This window comes from Castor canadensis, chromosome 17, assembly GCF_047511655.1.
Source record: "Castor canadensis chromosome 17, mCasCan1.hap1v2, whole genome shotgun sequence".
NCBI lineage: Eukaryota > Metazoa > Chordata > Mammalia > Rodentia > Castoridae > Castor > Castor canadensis.
In genome coordinates this window covers 63,161,579-63,182,882 of record NC_133402.1, presented here as the reverse complement: position 1 = coordinate 63,182,882, position 21,304 = coordinate 63,161,579, and the positions used below count along the sequence as shown (strand labels likewise).

At 38.6% G+C, this 21,304-nt stretch overlaps 1 protein-coding gene and 1 long non-coding RNA gene across 2 annotated transcripts in view; one reads left to right on the top strand and one right to left on the bottom strand.

Annotated features, from left to right (window-relative positions):
* Positions 1-21,304, top strand: part of Slc9a9 (solute carrier family 9 member A9) — a 511,055-nt gene that overhangs the window by 321,662 nt on the left and 168,089 nt on the right. The window contains exon 12 of the mRNA XM_074059491.1: positions 6,887-7,040. Coding sequence (XP_073915592.1) covers positions 6,887-7,040 — 154 coding nt within the window. The remainder of the gene's footprint in view (positions 1-6,886; positions 7,041-21,304) is intronic.
* The window catches only part of LOC141418553 (uncharacterized), a 149,328-nt gene that overhangs the window by 33,566 nt on the left and 94,458 nt on the right, over positions 1-21,304 (bottom strand). The window contains exons 4-5 of the long non-coding RNA XR_012443183.1: positions 15,977-16,046; positions 4,628-7,886 (exon numbers count right to left, since the gene is read on the bottom strand). This is a non-coding gene — a long non-coding RNA (uncharacterized lncRNA). The remainder of the gene's footprint in view (positions 1-4,627; positions 7,887-15,976; positions 16,047-21,304) is intronic.

Below are 21,304 nucleotides of genomic sequence, written 5' to 3'. Positions count from 1 at the left end.
AAACTTCACCTTCTTACCCTTCTCAAGCTCCAAACGCTCCTCCCATCTTCGCATCCTCTCTAGTAAAAAGTTTCTAACATCCACCTTGAATTCTAGACTCATATCCAACCACCCATTAACCCTCTCCACTAATAAGCATCTCAGATTCAGCATGGCTACAATACAAACTTTTAATCACTCACATGTGCCCAAAATAATACTCTTCCCACAGCTTTCCCCAAGTCTGCAGAAATTCTTGCAACCCTCTCCCTCACACCTTTCATATGACCCATCAGCAGGTTATCCCCCTTTGCCATCCATCCAATACACCCACTCGGGTCTATCTACCTCCACTTCCTGCCCAGACCGCTGAGCCAGCTCCTCAGGCAGCCTGCCTGTATCCTGAAAATCTAGTTTCCATATCAGAGTTAGAGTTACTCTTTTAAGCATCAAATAGGTCATATCATTATCTTGCAAAAACCTTTATATCTCAAAATAAAAGTCAAGCACCTTGATCATCACAAGCCCGGCATGGTCTGACTCTCTGGCATTACCACTCCTACCACCTCCGTTATTCTACTCCAGTCACTCCAGCCTCTGTGCTGCTGCTTACCCTCACCAGGCACATGCTTCCTCAAGGGTTAGCATCTACTGTTCCCAAAGGCGAACAGATGCCCACCTGGCTTCTCCCGCCATTAGTCTCTGCTCAAATGTCACCTGACCAGAGAGACTTTCCTAACCATTCTACATCCCAGCCCTCACATAAACATACTCTCTGCCCTTTAACCTCCTTTGGCTTTCTTTAGAGCACTTTACATACCTGACCTGGAAACAGTTAACCCTTATGTCTACTAAACTCTGGAGTCTGAGTGAATGAATGAACGAATGAACACAGGAATAGATGAACAATTCTGTAAATAGTACCATCTCATGTCTAGAGGACCTGGAACCACCACCATTGTTCAGTTTGAGAGCAGTTACTGAGTTTTATCTCCTGGATACTATGGGAGATGTAAGAATTGTGTAAGGAAGATGTAATTCCAACCTTTTAAGAGTTAAGAGCTGTGAGAAAAGAACAGACCGCATTAAATTAGTGATTCATGTCAAACTGCAGATTCATAGTAGAGGTGGCATAAGCACCATGCTGTATAGGAGTTCTAAGAAACGAAGGAGCAATGTGGCCTAGAAGATTCCAGGAACACTTCATGGGAGTGGGGGAAGGGCAGAAAAGTGGTTCTGGTTCAAATGGGTGAAGTTTGGAAAAACCCAAAGGGAAGGCAGAATTTCAGAAATGAGGCAGGGGAGTCATGGCACAGAGGTGGGATAGAACTGTTTGTGGGAGAGAGAATACTGCCTTGCTTATGGAGTCTCAACGGAGAAGAAAATGGAAGAGTAGCGTGAGGTTCTGATTGAAGGGTTCTGTCGACTGCAGGAAGCTGTTTACAGGTGCTGGACTGACTCACAGCCTTACAAAGGCAGGTGCTGAAGAAGCTGTTCAGAAAGACATGGGGTAGATGGACGAGAGGATGGATGCTGTGAGGTCAAACTGGAGGGTCAGTGGGGACACAGTCAGGTGTGAGGTGAGGGTCCTGGGTCCACGGTGAGACCGTGGGAAGCCAGAGAGGCCTGAGCGACCATGTAACTCGTATTCTGCCAAGTCAGCATCAGCAGAGTCAGGCCCCTGGCATAAGTTCCCTGTGATGATTCTGATCTGCCCTTCTATTTAAAGACCACAAGTCTTTCCTCTATTATGTGCATTTAGAGATGAGGTGCCAGAGAACCAGATGAGGCTCCCTCCTTATGATCATACCATCCATCAGACACAGGCCAGAGAACACTTCAGAGCTCCTGGATCTGAACATAATACCTTAAAGTTTCTCATTAAATACTAAAATGGCAGACATTGAGCTTGCAGGAACAATTGCATCAAACTAGGAAGTAGTCATCACTTTTCCATATGTCATCTGTACTCATGAAGAATCAGAAAAGCCATCCACTCATTGAGTCGTTCCAGAAGTGTTTCTTGAGCATCTACCATGTGTCTGCTACAGATCCAGGGATTGCAGACAAACAGAGCCAGCCAGTTATGATGCACTGTACTTTTGTGCTCTGAGGGTGAACTTGGGTTGCACCGGAAGTATGAGTTCACCTATCTCAGGTTCAGACCTCCAAGGAGGCTTCAGAAAAGCAGTGTGTCAGCTGAGCTGTAAACACTACTTGGAATTGCGTGAAGGTTATAGGAAAAAGACCTGGAGCAAACTTGGATGAGAACAGAATCCAGGCATTGACGACAGTGAGTGCAAAGCAGGGCCTCAAATGCTACACATCCGTTGCCAATGGTCGTGAAAGAGGCCATCGTGAGGCAAAGCAATCTTGCCTTCTTTCTTCATCAGGCATCCCGTCTGGGACCTCTAGTACATGTTATCAGTTTCTTTTATTTGTTTGGGGGGTTTTGATGTTGTTTTGGCGGTACAGCAGTTTTAAAATCAGGGCCGTATGCTTCCTAGGCAAGTACTCTCCACTTGAGTCATGCCCCCAGCCCTTTGTGCTTTAGTTAGTTTTTTGAATTAGGGTCTTGCATGTTTGCCCAGGGCCAGCCTGGGTCCATGTTTCTCCTACCTATGCCTCCCACATAAATGGGGTTCCAGATGTGTACCTGCACATCTGGTTGAGATTGAGTCTTGCTAACTTTTTGCCTAGACTTGTCTTGAATCATGATCCTTTTGATGTCCACCTCCTAAGCAGCTGAGATTACAGACATGCACCACCATACAAAGCCTTCGTTTGTCTTTTGTAGGACCCTGAGCACAACCTTCCTCATCATTGCATTCCCACTCTGTGTCTTAGAAAAAGCTCAGCACACAGTGAGTCCTGAACAAATGTTGATAGTTTTGCCTGTTGCTTTGCATCTTAAATAAGCATGCCCTAAGAGGTATTTATACTCCTGTGATTTCAGTGAAGTATATTTACCCACCTGCACCCAAGCAGAACACATTTGAACACATGTCATTGATTAAAGGTTCACTCTTCCGCTTTAAAGGTTAAATAGGAAGCTGTACTTTTTCTGCAGCAGCAGTCCTTGCTAGGAAGCTTTCCTTGGCTCAACAGTCTTCTCTTGTTATGAATATAACATCAACATAACTAACATAAGAATTCCCTGGAGACCAACTTTAAATGAAACCTCATTTAATTGTAGGTAATTCCTTTTATTCCCCAAGATGATGCTAACTTTCCAATTAAGGGTAAGAAATTTGTCAAAATCTCTGCCAAGTAAACCTATTGAAAACGAAGGGGTAGAATCTATCAATTCCCAAAAGTATACAACTATTTTGATTAATTGATCAAAACAAAGAGAAAAAGAATGGTAAGTCAAGAGGTCAATGGGCCCAGAAAACCAAAATAAAACACAGTGTCCGTGAGTTTTGTACTTCCTAAATCTCTAAGCAAAATGGTATGTGTTCTTTTGAAATAATGTTTTGCTAGAAGGAAAAATCCCAGATCAATATTAATTTTTCATCACTTACTATTTTGCTGATAGCTTAAGTGATTTGTTTCAATTTTAAAATCCTCTATGGCCCAAATCCAAGGTGTTAAGAAAACAGAATCAGGGTGCATAGGGCCTACAGTAAGGTAATCCATACATATGCACTGAACGAAGCATTTGTCTAGACTCAAGATGTGTGAGCAGTCACTTGCAGAGTCATAAAGGGACAAACGAGTAGGACACAAGCAACCCTTCGTCTTCACTGCAATTCTAAGTTGCCTTCCCTTTGTTTACTTGGCAACCTCACCATGCTTCCAGTGTGGTCACACCATCGCCATCACTGTCACCTGGGTGACAAGTGCCAATAGTGCCACATATGACCAGGCTACCAACAGATGATCTGTTCTCTAAAAATACCTGTGTCCACGTGGTCATCACGTTCAGAAGTCATCCTCTTGTCAACACCTTCAAGTTTGGCTCTAATTAGCAATGGTTCTCAAGACCATAGCTATACTTTTCTTTCTTTTTCAGAAATCTGCACTACATTCCCTACAAATATAGGCTTTAATATATAAGCTGTGTATTTTTTAGAAATAGGAATAACAGATGTATTTTGAGACTATATGAATATATGTGTGTATATATATATATATATATATATATATATATATGTTTTTAATAGTGTCTTGCTACATAATCCATGCTTGCTCTCAAATTCCTGCCTCAGTCTCTGTACTGCTGGAGTTACAGGCATGTACCACCATGCCTGGTACTATCTCGAGTATATTTTTAAACCAAGAGATGCCCATGTATAGATAATTTAGACTTAAGAGCATAGTTATGCTAATGTAGCATAACAACAATTCATTATTAAACATACTTAGGAAGATTAAGGACTGCTAACTGTCTTGCCCTTGATATCTGTGAAAGGGTTTACATGTAGTAAGCATGACATAGCAAGTTTTAATTCATCTGTTTTCTATTCTTTTTTCTCACCAAAACTCAAGAGTGAAAGAAAAACTACAAAATATGCATAGCAAGCAAAACAAATACTTGATGACATATCACCTAGTATTTCTACTAGCACTTAATCCTGGGTGTTGCTGCTTTATGGATATTTCTAGCAATATGAGCTTGAGGAAAGGAGAAAAATGAAAAACTCACCTTCCATCTCCAGGTTTGTACTGTGATTAAACGCTGCTAGCAGCTTTAACCTTGACTGATAAATTCTCTCTTCAGAGGCAGAAGTCTGTCTTAAGACTGTTCCTTGAGTTCTCATTCCGTAATGATACCCTCTGTATTTCCTGCAGAGAACACTAATACACCAGTTCCAGGATTAAGGGTTATTAATAGCCCCGCCCCCTTGTCCCCAGCTGGGTCTGAACACATGAACAGCTACAGTGGGGGCACTGTTCTTAGGTACAGAGACCTTGAGTGTTCATAATTCCTGATGTATGAAACTTTTTTTTTTTATTAATGTCTGCTTCAAATGTTATCTTCCTTATCTTCAGGCCATTTCCTTGTCTACATGGAGATTTAGAATAATTTCCTTCCACTGTTACATTTTGTTCCTTGAAGGTATTTTATAATCAGAGTGCATGTTCCTCTCTCTTTCTGAGGCTTCCTTGTTTCAGGCAAAGTGTATTAAATCTCCCAGTCTAATCTGCCATTTGTCCTTTACATATTCTCAGTGCTGGAGATAAGAAAAGAGTATTCTATTCCAAGTGTGAAACATAGGAATACAACCCAGAATGGTCACAGTTTTCTTCCTCTCACCCTGTGTCCAACTGTTTAAGAAAATGTTCTTAATGTATGAATAAAGATTTGGGAATTTGGAAACCTAGTGCTATATAAAGACTGTAAAAACTGAATCACTGAAATTTTATGGATCTGATTTAAGTCTTCCTATAAAAATAACTAAATCCCTGCCTCTTTGACTTATAGTTGCTGTCATTAGAAACCTTTATTTCACCTATTACACGGTAGGAAAGGACCATAAGTGTCTTGCAATTCTCTCATCACTCAAAAGAAGCCTTTCCCTTTAACTCCTGTCCCTTCCTACCTGTGCTTTTATTTACTCTTCTTCAAAGTCTAGGATTTGATTTTTACTAATCTCATCACATGTTGAAGCTTTAGCATTTAATCTTTAATGCCTCTTGTAAATGTATTTAATCCAGATTCATAAAAGTTCAATTAGCATTTTGTCATAAAAGAAGAAAAGGTAAAACCAAGCTAGTTTCTAAACTAGAGTTTGTAAAAGTATGTCATTGAATTAATTGTTAATTTTCAGAGGTCCATAAGGTGAGCTTTCATTGTTGCCTGATACAGTCGAAATTAAAGAATAATTGTTCCCAGGAAGATGTTTGTGTACAAATATACAATATTTTTTCTAAAATTTTATGGAACGACAAAAGAGCTGGAATAGGTACAATTTTGAAAATAAAAAATAAGCTGGAAAGACTCACTACCCAATATTAAGGCTTACTATATACTACAATAATCAACACCATATACTATAGAAGTAGAATAGACTCATAGATCAATGGAACAAAACAGAGCACTCAAGCATGAGCCCTGGTGCTCAGCTTTTCTCAAACCTGCAAGGGTCTTCACATTGTAACCCCAGCTATTTAGGAGGCAAAGATAGGAGCAACATACTTTATGGTCAGCCTGAGCACAAAGTTACCGAGACACTATCTCCAAGAACAGGCTAGGCATGGTGGCAAACACTATAATCCCAGCTACTCAGGAAGTAGAGGTAGGAAGACCATGATTCCAGGGAGGCCCTGGGCAAAAATAAGTGGTCCTATCTGAAAAACAACTAAAGCAAAAAGGGTTGAGGGCATAACTTAAGTGGTAGAGCACTTGCTTAGGAAACACAGGCCTTGAGTTCAAACCCCAGTACTGCCCGCCCCACCAAAAAGGATCAAAAGGAACAGACTATTGATTATTGGTACATTCAGTAATCTGAATATCTGGGTAAAAAAGAAGGCCATTCCAAAAGGCCCCCTGGTGCATGATTCCATTTAGATAAAAACCTTGAAATAACAAAAATCATAGAAATGCAGAACAGATCACTGGTGGCCAGGAGGGCATGTTGAGGAGGGGTGGGAGCAGGTATGGCCATGAAAGGACATCAGGAAGGATCCTCAAGGAGAAGGTTCCATATCCTAACCACACGATGTCAATATTCTGGTTGAGACACTGTGCCATAATTTCACAAGGTGTTACCATCAGGGAAAACCAAGGAAGGGCACACAGTAGCTCTCTACTACTTCTTATAATGCCACATGAATCTACAGTTATCTCCAAAGAAAGGTTTTAATCAAAAGTAATTGCGTTGGCAAACTGTAAAGACGCACGTACTAAGAAGAGAAGTCGGTGTTACAATTGTCTCTTTTCTCTGTTGGGTTTCTCTGCCAGGCCTGCGAGGAGCTATTGCATTTGCCTTGGCGATCCGGAACACAGAGTCCCAACCCAAGCAAGTGGTGTTCACCACCACGCTGCTCCTAGTCTTCTTCACCGTCTGGGTGTTCGGCGGAGGAACGACCCCCATGCTGACTTGGCTTCAGATCAGGTGAGTGGCACAAGACAGCATTTGGAAGCAGGGTGTTGTGGATCGATGGCTGGAAATCCAACTTGATGCAGAAAGTGATGGAGAGCTATTCCCTAACTCTCCTGGCAGCCACCTATGACCACCTATGAGCTGCCAGTTCCAAGAGTCTTGGAACGCCTAGAATGATGTCCATGTACAGTCTCTCCCTAGTAATGATCTATTCATCCAGCAATGCTTCCATTCAACACTGTTGAAGTGCCTGCCACACACAGCTCCGTGTCCTCAAGATACTCACAATCTAATAAGGTTGTTTCAAAAAAAGCAGTGATACCAATGAGAAAGTGGATTTGGTTTGTGTTTTTAGTTCCTCCTAGCACTTAAGATAGAAATAGGACACAGGAAATGTTTAAATATATTTGGTTAGGGAGCCAAACGTTTAGCCAAAGGAATGCCATAGAAACAAGTTAAATACTCACGGCAAAGGAGGTCAGGCTTCCATCAGGACCCTGACCAGTAAATAGTGCCCGGAGGCTGGTTCTATAAACCTGAAGTGTTGGGTAGAGATCAGACAAACATGAAGGGCTGGTGCCAATTGGGAAATACAACCATAACAATGGCTTTCTTTAAATTTAAATATTTCGGTGACCTGGGTCCTCATTTTCGTTTCCCAGAAGGCTCTGTGTAGGCAAGTCACATTTTATTTCTCAAATCCATACATCTTGATCACACTGTAGTTCTTTCCCCTGTTCTTATCCATTCTCTAAGACAAACCTACCACAGCTGACAGGAAAAGATCCATCTGCAGAAGGACTTCCAGGAAGAGTCTTATGGACGAGAACTCTGTTATTCCAATACTTTGTATTGTGCCTGGCATAGAAAAGAGCTGAATAAATAATTCAAGAAAAAATTAATGAATGTAACCACAAGCATAAATGCTTTTGTTAAGCATTTACTTAAAATTTTATACCCATTTTTCCAAGAAAAAGCCAAAGCAGGTCTCACACCTTTAGTATAAGAAAACTCATGCTTAAGCCAGGCCAATGCTGGCTCCGCATTAAAACAAATTCAAGCAAAAAGGACCCCTCCAAGTACTGTGAACATTGCTAAACACATAAAAAGGCTCTCACTAAAGGTGAACAGAGACTGTTTTGAAGTGCCTTTTGAATTATTTTCTAGTCATAAAAATGTGGCCTGCAATTTCTTTCACAGTGGTGGTTACCTGCAGGCACCTATGGATGAGTACATATATTGCATTAAACTCTGTCGCACTAGACCATCTGTAAATAGTAAGATAGTGGCTATGTTAAGGTTTCTGGCAAATGAAATTCAAGAGGTTGGATCCCTGCGTGGAAAAATGAGGGCTTGAAAAGCAAAGGTAAGAGGATGTCAGTCCCCACAAGAAAAAAGTATTAAAAACTCAGTTGGGCAAATTAGAATCTTCAAAGCATAAGGTAGAGATGTCAAGATTTCCTTAAGGTAATCATATATCATTTGTTTTATGCTGTTTCCTTTTTAACACTGAAGCAGTTGGCCCCAAATAAGTAACTTGCTTCATCCTGAAGTATTTACCTTAACTCTTCTATAGTGCTTTACAAAAGTGTCAGTTGACTTCCCATAGGTGTCATGACTTGTGTAAGCTCTTGATATCTGGGTCAGCAGGGAAAGGGGAGTATGGTAATGGGATCTTAGACAGGTTAGCACAGTTTTTCAGGTGAGAAGGAAGGAGAGTGATGTCAACAGCATGCAGGGTGAGGTTCCTGGAGGTCAACTTAGGTGAATGCTACTTTGACCTACCAGAGACATAGCACGAGTTTGTCAGATCATGGAGATACCCCAGTGGGAATTGACTCCAAATGGCCCAATTGATTCAGTGCTAGACTTGGCTGCCATCAAGGAGGGGAGAGAGATATAGGCAGGCCTGTGAAGTATTTAGGGAAAGTTGCTGACAGAGCTCCAGTCTAGTAGGCAATATGATTTATACTCAGTTGAGACCTAGAGCATAAATCTGAAATCAAGACAGAATTGCATCCATAAGGAAATCAAAGGAACAAAACTAAAATTCAGATACGTGATACCCAGGAAGTCAACTCAAGCAGACAGGATACAGGGCAGCAAGAACAAGACCAATGACTCTCAAACTAGAGTGAGCATCAGAAACACCAGGAGGGTTCATTAAAACCCATATGGCCAGGCATCCCCTGCTCAAGTTTCTGATCCAGTAGGTCTAGAGAAAGGCCTAAGAATTTGCATTTCTACCACATTCCAGAAATGCTAGTGCTGCTGGTCCCAGGACTTCCTTTTTCCTCAAATACTGCCAAATTTGATTAGGGTTGTCCAAGGTCAAGCATACTAGGGCTCTGTACCTCAACTAGAGGGAGCAAGGGTTAGTATAGGAGGAAAAGTCATTGTGTGTTGGTCAGTAGGAAAGAAAGAGGACATAGCACAATAAATGTTAAAGAACAGGACCACAAGTTAGTATGTATGCAAACACCCACATATACGCACGACCTGATTTTGGTTCAGCTCTGTTATGGTGACACCACCATGTGCTCCACTTCCCTGTCCTGTTTATGATCTCATCACTGAGATCCTCAGTGACATTATAGCGTTCAAGCCCACAGTTTCCCATTCTTTAGACTGTATTTAGCAAGTCCTGGCTAACCAACTTTCATGTCAGTTTCTTTTGAAAATTGGATACAAATAGGTAAACAGAAGGAAGGCAATGCAGATGTGATAGTGAATGAACCCAAACATCCTTGTCTAGAACATGGTTTATTTGCAAACTTTACATGGCCTTCCCTTCTTGATTCTCAACATCTGTCTTTTACATTATTAGACTTGTGCCTGATGGGTTTTTTGTTTTGTTTTGTTTTGTTTTGTTTTGTTTTATGGGGATTTGGGCAATACTAGGGTTTGTTTGAACTTTTGCGCTTGCTAGGTAGGTGATCTACCTCTTGGTCATGCCCCAGCCCTTCTTACTTTGTTATTTTTTGATAGAGTCTCACTTTTTTTCCCCCAGACCATCCTGGACTGAGATCCTCTTACTTATACCTTCATCATAGCTGGGATTACAGACTTGTTCCACCACGCCCAGCTTTTTTGTCGAAATAGAGTCTAGTGAACTTTTTGCCTGGGCTGGCCTTGAACCATGATCCTCCCAATCTCTGCCTCTGGAGTAGCAGGGATTAAAGGCAGGAGAGTTTTTTTTTCTTTTTTAATACCAATAAAATTTCCATTTAGTCACAAACTACCAAAGTACAGTGTAAATAACACATTTTATATAATGTTAAATTGGTGGTACTAATATGAATTGTACTTTGATGGAAATGACTTTAAAATGGCAATGATCCTATGGGTTGAGAAACTCATAATGATATTTGCAGGTGAGGCAAACTCTCCATTGATTAAAGTCTGGTCCTAAGCACTATTCTAATTTCTTGTCTTGAAGCAGCTCAATTTTTTTTTAAGTAACAATAAAATATGTTTAATGGAGCATTGAAATAAATTAAATGTTTGTTTCTTTAAATTCTAGAGAAAAAGAAAAGACTTCTCTAGCATTATTTTAAATGTTTTCTTACTTTTTTTTTTTTTAAAGTGAGTGTTTTCTTGATTAGAGTTTGGATCTCTTCCCTTCTGTGGAATACATTAATGCTGACAGTGAGGAAAACCCAACCCACAGCCTTGGAGGACCAGCTCTGCTGCTAGGCAGGAAACTGAAGAGTTCAAAGGTGTCCTGCAGAGGCCAGTAAGCAGGATTATCGACAAAACACTTACATGTGCTTACAAATAAACATCAAAGACCAAGAGCACCCAGCTCTCTGGCAGTGGCACCAAATAATTAACTTTGGGATGGTAATGCCATCCTTGGTTTAGGGTAGGGCAGGGTGCGAAGTTAGTAAACTTTCAGCAAACAGTATGTGAGAATGGTGGCTGTACACCAGTGCAAACCTTTCCTGCACTCCTCAGAAAAGGATGCTGGGCTCAGCACCTTTTCAATACACTTACACTGAACCACAATGTTGTGGAAAGCCTTGCATACAAATATTAGTACAGAACTTGTCTCCCACACAGCATGCAAAAGACCTTTGTAGCTGCCAGAGTGTAACCTCTAAATTCTTTGGAGCAATCTTTCTCTTTGGCCTGGAACAGTTAAAAGTGAACAAAGCCAGTCCTGGTCCAAGGTAACCAAGAGGGAACATTTGTCTTCCTCAACTATAGGAATCTAGAATTACAGGAATTGCAGGAACTTGGCACCTGCTCATCTTCATGCCCATCTCCACCTCATTCAGTATCCCAGGCTGTCCTGCTGTCCGCCTCTTCCCTAAATGAATCAAACAAACTTGCCTGTGTCCAGTGTAGAGTGAATAATGTCTAGATATTATTCTAGTTATCAATATTCTAATTAAATATTTAATTTCTATTCTTGGCTTATGACCAAAAGCCATCCTAGAAGGCTTTCATTATCATGTATACCTACAGACTACAAAATTGTAAAATAATAGCCACCATAGGAACGTACACAAAGAAAGAACGGTCCCTAATAATGTTTTTAAGTCATAAATGCTAACAGAATTAACTATGCTGCTTACATACAGACTTCCTGTATTACGGAGGTGAGGAACTATCAATTTAACATACTAGAGGAATGCATGTAATTAAGTTCCCTTAATAGTTATCTTCTATTTGGTTTAACAACTTCCTTCATTGGTATATTAATGCAGTTAATAAGTGCACACACACTCTGGAGTCGCAGTGTGTAAGTCCCAACCCCACCTCCACCTCTTAATGCTATGGGGCTGTAAGCAAAAAATTCAACCTCTGTATCTGTAAAATTGGAATAATAATGGTAATAATATCTCTTTAAAATGTCTGAAGGATTTAGTATTAGGAGTCTAAAGAATTTAAAACATACAGTAAATGCACAACAAATATAGCTATAATAACCAAAGGACACTTATGTGACTTTCCTTATCCAATACTATTTTTGTTTAGTGTATATACACACATATAAAATATTATTAATTAATTTTATTTGTGAAAGTTTGGCTTAGATGGAAAGTAGAAAGAAATAGTCTCTGGAGAGCTTAGTTTAGTTTTCATAGTAACTAGATTCATCAGTTGTTTATCAAAATAATAAACTTCTTTTAAAATCTTCAAAAAGCATTATGTATATTTAAACAACAGCTCAAAAAAGATTCCTTTTAAACCATACCTCTATTTTTTCAGATATTTCAGGAATTTTTCAAATACTTAATTTGAAAAATTCATCAACTTTATTTCTATACTTACATTGATTTTTGTAACAATTTGTAAATTTTGTATCAAATTATATCAGACCTGAGAAATATGCTCTCTCATGAAACACGGAAAACCAATTTTCTCATGAAACAGAATTATACTTTCTATTCCTATTCACTACTCCCTTTTAAAATTATGTTCTATTTTCTTTCAATTCTTCTACATTGTTTCATAAATCCAAATATTCCTTGTTGAAATCATTCTAGTTTCACATATTGCCATAGAGCTATTGGATAACTGTAGTAACCTGTGGTTGACCTAAGAATGTCATAGGTTTATAACCAACATTGTGGATTAAGCAGATCTGAAATTTGTTTTCAATGCCATCCGAGTTCCTTACTACACCTTCTTCCTATGTACAGAATCTTCCCAGTTCCAGAGGTAACAGTGTTCCTCTCCTCCACCGACAGCTCTCCTCTACAAGCCATGTTCTTATTCTTATGCACCTTCTCTGAGCATGGTCCTGAGAACATTAACATCCACAGGCTTTGCATATTTACTAAGTTTACCAAACGATGGGCGTTCTGCTCTACTGAAGAGAATGTTAGACTGTTACCATCAAGCACGATCCAATATAAATTGTCTTACTTTAAGTAATAGACATTGCTTATATAACAAATGAAATCTGACAGAAGTGACTTTAGGCGCAGTAGATGGAACCCGTTATCTACTATGGAGAGAGGATTCAGTTCCTCAAGGTGGAACATTCATACTTTCCCCCATGTCTCTCATCACATGTAGCTAAAAGTCCTGGACAGAATGCATGTCGCAGTTATAGGAGGAATCTAAAAACTCAATGATAGCGGACAGATTGGAAAGTAAACCAAACTCCAGAGTCCTGTCAAACCAGCAGTGAGTTTCTTGCTTTTTCTTCCCTTCTGGGAGCTCTAGTACTGGACTCAAGGACAATTCAGAGAATTGTCTTCTTTGAATTATGCAACAAAGAAGCAAGGAAAAAGAACTACACAAGAAATTCTTTGTTTCTGGTACAAGCAAGGGAATTTGTGGGTCAGAAGAATTGGAAAAATTCCTGGGTTTGTTTTTCTGGATTCTTAGTTCAAACGCAGACAGCCATGAAGCAGCAGGCTACCATGACAGCAATAACTGGGAAATTCTAAAACCATGAGGGAGAATTCTGCCTTGCAATTTTCTCTCTTGATCCTCTCACCAATTAACTTTGAAAGCAGGTGCAATATCATAGGAAAATCACAGAAGTGTGGGTGGCTTGTCCACAAGGCTAACCAAAGGGGCTTTGGAAAGCTACAAAATGTTGAGAGAAGGAAGTGAGTCTATAAAGTTTTCATTAACTTCTGGGCTCACCTACAAGCTGTGACTGCATATGTCTGACCCTAAATAGTACACAGAAGGCTCTGAGGAATGAACCACAGGTAGAACACTACTCAGGACCCACGCTGAACACTGGTGGCACATACGCAAGACAGAGCTGAACAGTGCTACAAAGACTTTGGAACCGAACTGATGCTGACCCACAGGCAACAGAAGGCAGGTGAGAACTTGTGTTCTGGACCTAATCTGCTTGAATGCCAAAGAAAACAAAATATCAAACTTTCCGTAGGAAAATCCAATGACACTTAACATAAAATTCAAAATTTCCAGATTAAGTTCAAAATGACTCGACATTTGAAGAATTAGGAAAATCTTAATATCTCACAAAGAAAAGGACAATTAAAAAATGATAACTCCAACATGACATATGTTGGAATTAACAGACCAACAACTTTAACACAGTTGTTGTCACCATGCCCCAAGGAGTAAGAGCAAACACAATGGAAGCAAATGGAAAAAAAATCAGAGAAATAGAAGATATAAAAAAAAGAAATTTTAGACCCTAAAATGCAATGACCAAAACAAAACATTCACTGGATTGACTTAATAGCAAAATAAAAGATGACAGATGAAACTTTAAGTGAACTTGAAGATAGATTATTAAAAGCCATCCAATCTGTACAAAAACAAGAATGCATTTTTTCACCAGAAGACTTGCCCTTCAAAAATATATCAAAGAAGCCCAGCATGTTGGCATGCACCGGTAACCCCAGCTACTCTGGAGGCAGAAGTAGGAGGATTTGTGAGTTCAAGGCCAACCCAGGCAAAGTTAGCCTAAGACTGTTTCTCAAAAAATAAATACAGAGCAAAAGGGCTGGGGATATGGTTCAAGTGGTAAGGTATTTTCCTCAGATGCACAGACCCTGATTCAATCCTTAATATTTTACATATATATATATATACACATACGTATATATGAAAGGAATTTCTTCATGTGGTATGGAAATTCTAGAGGATGGAACAACAAAAATGAAGAAACAGAGGCTAAAGCGATATCTGCTGAATACAATACTATTTCCTTCTCTTAATCTTTCTAAACAAGCAGCATGATTCATGTTCTTCTCAAGTGCACACAAATACAGCAAAATATCCCAGGTCATAATTAAGTTCTGACTTTATTAAGTTAGGGAGGATTAAAGTCATACAGTACATGTACTTGGATCATAATGAAATTAAACTCGAGACAAATATCATAAAAATAACTGGAAAATCTCCAAATACTTGGAAGTGAAACAATGCAATTCTAAACAATCCATGAGTCAAAGATAAAACCAGAAAAATATTTTGAAGTAAAGGAAAATGAAAATTAGTGGGATGTAGCTCAAGCAGTGCTCAATGGTGCTAACTACTTACTTTAGAGAAGGAGAAAGATGGCAATAATTACTAAATGCTCTTTCCTGGACATTTTCCCACCAAACAGGAATAATAACAGAACCTATTGCTGAAGATTGTATGTGTGAAGATTAATTGAGAAAATACATATTGAAGTCCTTTAAGCAGTACCCAGTACTCAGTATATACTTCTATTTTACTTGTGGCTTTTATTTAAATTTTATTAATACCATTTTCAGCATTGATTGTGATAATCACAGTTTTTCCTCTTTACTTTCTCGACATGATGAAGTATATTACTAAATGTCTTGATAATTGAATTTTCCTTGTAGTCTCAGGATAGCTATTTTTCTGTAAACTTTTTCTGTAATAATAACTGATATAGTTTATCATTTCTTCTCTTTGTGGGGAGAAATGGCTGTCTTTATTGGGATTAGAGGCTGTGCTATATTCATAACATGATCTAAAGCCTTTTCCACTTTTTCATGGTCTAAAACAGGATAGCGTAGAAATAATCTTATCTTTAAAGGCTAACAGAAGTCAGCTGAAAAGCCCTCTGATTCCTGGAGTCATTTTTAATGTCAGTCTTTAATAACCTTCCAGTGTCTCCTGTTCAGTGATGGATTCAGAAGTAAAATTGTCATTTTTGGAGCTCAAAAATTGTCAAGTGTTGGCAATTTCATATGGATTCATAGAAAATGAATATCCACATGCCCTTTGCTTAGTTTTACCCATTGTTAATGGGCTTTACTTCCTCATCTTTCTTTGTAAATACATCTGTGTGCATATATATTAAATATGTTCCTATGGAAATGATTTTGTTGTTGTTTTGCAGTGCTAGGGATGGAACCCAGCATCTTCCACATTCTAGGCATGCACTTTACACCTGAGCGACAGCCCCAGTCCTCTAAATTTTTTTTTATCCCTTTATTTTTCACGGAACCATTTGAATGTAAAGACAGACATCATACACTTCTTACCTCAATACTGAAGTGTGTGTCTTCTACAAATAATGACATTCTCTTAAGTATTCAAATACCACTGCCATACCTAAAAAAATAAGATTTAAAACATTATTATCAGTGCGTATTCAAATTATCCTAGTTATTACAAAAACATATTTTGTGGAGGTTTCTAAATTCAGGATTCAGTCAAGGCTATGAATTGTATTTTTTTTGTCTTTTTTCAATGGCATTGATTTTTTTAATTTTTATTTTATTCATATGTGCATACAATGTTTGGGTCATTTCTCTCCCCTTCCCCCACCCCCTCATTACCCCACACACACCCTCCCTCTCCCTCCCAACCCCTTACTACCCAGCAGAAACTATTTTGCCCTTATCTCTAATTTTGTTGAAGAGAGAGTATAAGCAATAATAGGAAGGAACAAGGGTTTTTGCTGGTTGAGATAAGGATAGCTATACAGGGAGTTGACTGGCATTAATTTCCTGTGCATGTGTGCTACCTTCTAGGTTAATTCTTCTTGAACTAACCTTTTCTGTAGTTCCTGGTCCCCTTTTCCTATTGGCCTCAGTTGCTTTAAAGTATCTGCTTTAGTTTCTCTGCGTTAAGGGCAACAAATGCTAGCTAGTTTTTTAGGTGTCTTACCTATCCTCACCCCTCCCTTGTGTGCTCTCGCTTTTATCATGTGCTCAAAGTCCAATCCCCTTGTTGTATTTGCCTTTGATCTAATGTCTGCATATGAGGGAGAACATACAATTTTTGGTCTTTTGGGCCAGGCTAACCTCACTCAGAATGATGTTCTCCAATTCCATCCATTTACCAGCGAATGATAACATTTCATTCTTCTTCATGGCTGCATAAAATTCCATTGTGTATAGATACCACATTTTCTTAATCCATTCGTCAGTGCTGGGGCATCTTGGCTGTTTCCATAACTTGGCTATTATGAATAGTGCCGCAATAAACATGGGTGTGCAGGTGCCTCTGGAGTAACCTGTGTCACAGTCTTTTGGGTATATCCCCAAGAGTGGTATTGCTGGATCAAATGGTAGATCGATGTCCAGCTTTTTAAGTAGCCTCCAAATGTTTTTCCAGAGTGGTTGTACTAGTCTACATTCCCACCAACAGTGTAAGAGGGTTCCTTTTGCCCCGCATCCTCACCAACACCTGTTGTTAGTGGTGTTGCTGATGATGGCTATTCTAACAGGGGTGAGGTGGAATCTTAGTGTGGTTTTAATTTGCATTTCCTTTATTGCTAGAGATGGTGAGCATTTTTTCATGTGTTTTTTGGCCATTTGAATTTCTTCTTTTGAGAAAGTTCTGTTTAGTTCACTTGCCCATTTCTTTATTGGTTCATTAGTTTTGGGAGAATTTAGTTTTTTAAGTTCCCTATATATTCTGGTTATCAGTCCTTTGTTTCATGTGCAGCTGGCAAATATTTTCTCCCACTCTGTGGGTGTTCTCTTCAGTTTAGAGACCATTTCTTTTGATGAACAGAAGCTTTTAGTTTTATGAGGTCCCATTTATCTATGCTATCTCTTAGTTGCTGTGCTGCTGGGGTTTCGTTGAGAAAGTTGTTACCTATACCTACTAATTCCAGAGTATTTCCTACTCTTTCCTGTACGAACTTTAGAGTTTGAGGTCTGATATTAAGATCCTTAATCCATTTTGAGTTAATATTGGTATAGGGTGATATACATGGATCTAGTTTCAGTTTTTTGCAGACTGCTAACCAGTTTTCCCAGAAGTTTTTGTTGAAGAGGCTGCTATTTCTCCATCGTATATTTTTAGCACCTTTGTCAAAGACAAGTTGGTTATAGTTGTGTGGCTTCATATCTGGGTCCTTTATTCTGTTCCACTGGTCTTCATGTCTGTTTTTGTGCCAGTACCATGCTGTTTTTATTGTTATTGCTTTGTAATATAGTTTGAAGTCAGGTATCGTGATACCTCCAGCATTGTTCTTTTGACTGAGTATTGCCTTGGCTATTCGTGGCCTCTTGTGTTTCCATATAAATTTCACGGTAGATTTTTCAATCTCTTTAATGAATGTCATTGGAATTTTGATAGGAATTGCATTAACATGTGGATTACTTTTGGGAGTATCGACATTTTTACTATGTTGATTCTACCAATCCATGAGCATGGGAGATCTCTCCACTTTCTATAGTCTTCCTCAATCTCTTTCTTCAGAAGTGTATAGTTTTCCTTGTAGAGGTCTTTCACATCTTTTGTTAGGTTTACACCTAGGTATTTGATTTTGTTTGAGGCTATTGTAAATGGTATTGTTTTCATGTATTCTTTCTCAGTTTGCTCATTATTGGTGTATAGAAATGGTTATGATTTTTCTATGTTGATTTTATATCCTGCTACCTTGCTGTAGCTATTGATGATGTCTAAAAGCTTCTGAGTAGAGTTTTTTGGGTCTTTAAGGTATGGGATCATGTCGTCTGCAAATAGGGATATTTTGACAGTTTCTTTACCTATTTGTATTCCTTTTATTCCTTCTTCTTGCCTAATTGCTCTGGCTAGGAATTCCAGTACTATGTTGAATAGGAGTGGAGATAGTGGGCATCCTTGTCTGGTTCCTGATTTTAGAGGGAATGGTTTCAGTTTTTCTCCGTTAAGTATAATGCTGGCTGTAGGTTTGTCATATATAGCTTTTATAATGTTGAGGTACTTTCCTTCTATTCCTAGTTTTCTTAGAGCTTTTTTCATGAAATGGTGTTGGATCTCATCAAAGGCTTTTTCTGCATCTATTGAGATGATCAAGTGGTTTTTGTCTTTGCTTCTGTTAATGTGATTTATTACGTTTATTGATTTTCGTATGTTGAACCACCCCTGCATCCCTGGGATGAAGCCTACTTGGTCATGGTGAATGATCTTTTTAACGTGTTGTTGAATTTGGTTTGCCATTATTTTATTGAAGATTTTTGCATCAATGTTTATTAAGGAAATTGGCCTATAGTTCTCCTTTTTGGAGGTGTCTTGGCCTGGTTTTGGGATAAGTGTAATACTGGCTTCATAAAATGTGTCAGGCAGTTTTCCTTCCCTTTCTATTTCGTGGAACAGTTTAAGGAGGGTTGGTATCAGTTCTTCTTTAAAGGTCTGATAGAATTTAACAGAGAATCCATCAGGTCCTGGACTTTTCTTTTTGGGGAGACTCTTGATTGCTGCTTCAATTTCATTTTGTGTTATAGGTCTATTCAGGTGATTAATATCCTCTTGGTTCAGTTTTGGATGATCATATGTATCTAGAAATCTGTCCATTTCTTCAAGATTTTCAAATTTATTTGAATATAGGTTCTCAAAGTAGTCTCTGATGATTTCCTGGACTTCCATGGTGTTTGTTGTTATCTCCCCTTTTGCATTCCTGATTCTACTAATTTGGGTTTTTTCTCTCCTTATTTTAGTCAGGTTTGCCAGGGGTCTGTCAATCTTGTTTATTATTTCAAAGAACGAACTTTTTGTTTCATTAATTCTTTGTATGGTTTTTTTGGTTTCTATTTCATGATTTCAGCTCTTATTTTTATTATTTCTCTCCTATTTGTTTTGGGATTTGCTTGTTCTTATTTTTCTAGGAGTTTGAGATGTATCATTAGGTCATTGATTTGGAATCTTTCAGTCTTTTTAATATATACACTCATGGCTATAAACTTTCCTCTCAGGACTGCCTTAGCTGTGTCTCATAGGTTCCAGTAGGTTGTGTTTTCATTTTCATTGACTTCCAGGAACTTTTTAATTTCCTCTTTTATTTCATCAATGACCCATTGTTCATTTAGCAGTGAGTTATTCAGTTTCCAGCTGTTTGCATGTTTTTTATCTTTACTTTTGTTGTTGAGTTCTAGTTTTATTGCATTGTGATCAGATAGAACTATTTTCTTATATTTGCTGAGATTTTCTTTGTGCCCTAGGATATGATCTGTTTTGGAGAAGGTTCCATAGGCTACTGAGAAGAATGTATATTGTGTAGAAGTTGGATGAAATGTTCTGTAGACATCAAGTAGGTCCATTTGATCTATTGTATATTTTAGATCTTGGATATCTTTATTGATTTTTTGTTTGGATGACCTATCTATTGATGATAATGGGGTGTTAAAGTCTCCCACAACCACTGTGTTGGCGTTTATATATGCTTTTAGGTCTTTCAGGGTATGTTTGATGAAATTGGGTGCATTGACATTAGGTGCATATAGGTTGATAATTGTTATTTCCTTTTGGTCTATTTCTCCTTTTATTAGTATGGAATGTCCTTCTTTATCTTGTTTGATCAATGTAGGTTTGAAGTCTACTTTGTCAGAGATAAGTATTCCTACTCCTGCCTGGTTTCAGGGGCCATTGGCTTGGTAAATCTTCTTCTAACCTTTCATCCTAAGCCTATGCTTATTTCTGTCGGTGAGATGGGTCTCCTGTAAGCAACAAATGGTTGGATCTTCCTTTTCAATCCATTTCTTCAAGCGGTGCCTTTTGATGGGTGAATTAAGTCCGTTAACATTAAGTGTTAGTACTGATAGGTATGTGGTGATTCCTCTCATTTAGTTGTCTTAGTTGTTTGAAGGTTTGATTGTGTGTACCTAAGTTGAGGTTACTCTCTACTGTCTTGCTTTTTCTTTTCCTGTGGTTTGGTGCTGCCTGTCCTTTCATGGTTAAATTGGGTTTCAAATCTGTGTGCAGAATCCCTTGAAGAATTCTTTGTAGTGGTGGCTTTGTGGTCACATATTGTTTTAGTTTCTGCTTATCATGGAAGACTTTTATTGCTCCATCTATTTTGAATGATAGTTTTGCTGGGTAGAGTATCCTGGGGTTGAAGTTATTTTCATTCAGTGCCCGGAAGATCTCACCCCACGCTCTTCTTGCTTTTAATGTTTCTGTTAAGAAGTCTGCTGTGATTTTGATGGGTTTACCTTTGTATGTTACTTGTTTTTTCTCTCTTACAGCCTTCAATATTCTTTCCCTAGTTTCTGAACTTGTTGTTTTAATGATGATTTGTCGTGGGGTAGTTCTATTTTGATCTGGTCTATTTGGTGTTCTGAAGGCCTCTTGCATCTGTATGGGAATAGATTTCTCTAGATTTGGGAAATTTTCTGATCTTATTTTGTTGAATATATTATGCATTCCCTTTGCTTGCACCTCTTCTCCTTCTTCAATGTCCATGATTCTTAGGTTTGGTCTTTTGATAGAGTCAGTGAGTTCTTGCATTTTCTTTTCACAGGTCTTGAGTTGTTTAACTAATAGTTCTTTGGTTTTTCCTTTAATTACCATTTCATCTTCGAGTTCTGAGATTCTGTCTTCTGTTTGTTCTTTTCTGCTGGATTGGCCTTCCATTTTGTTTTGCAATTCTGTTTTGT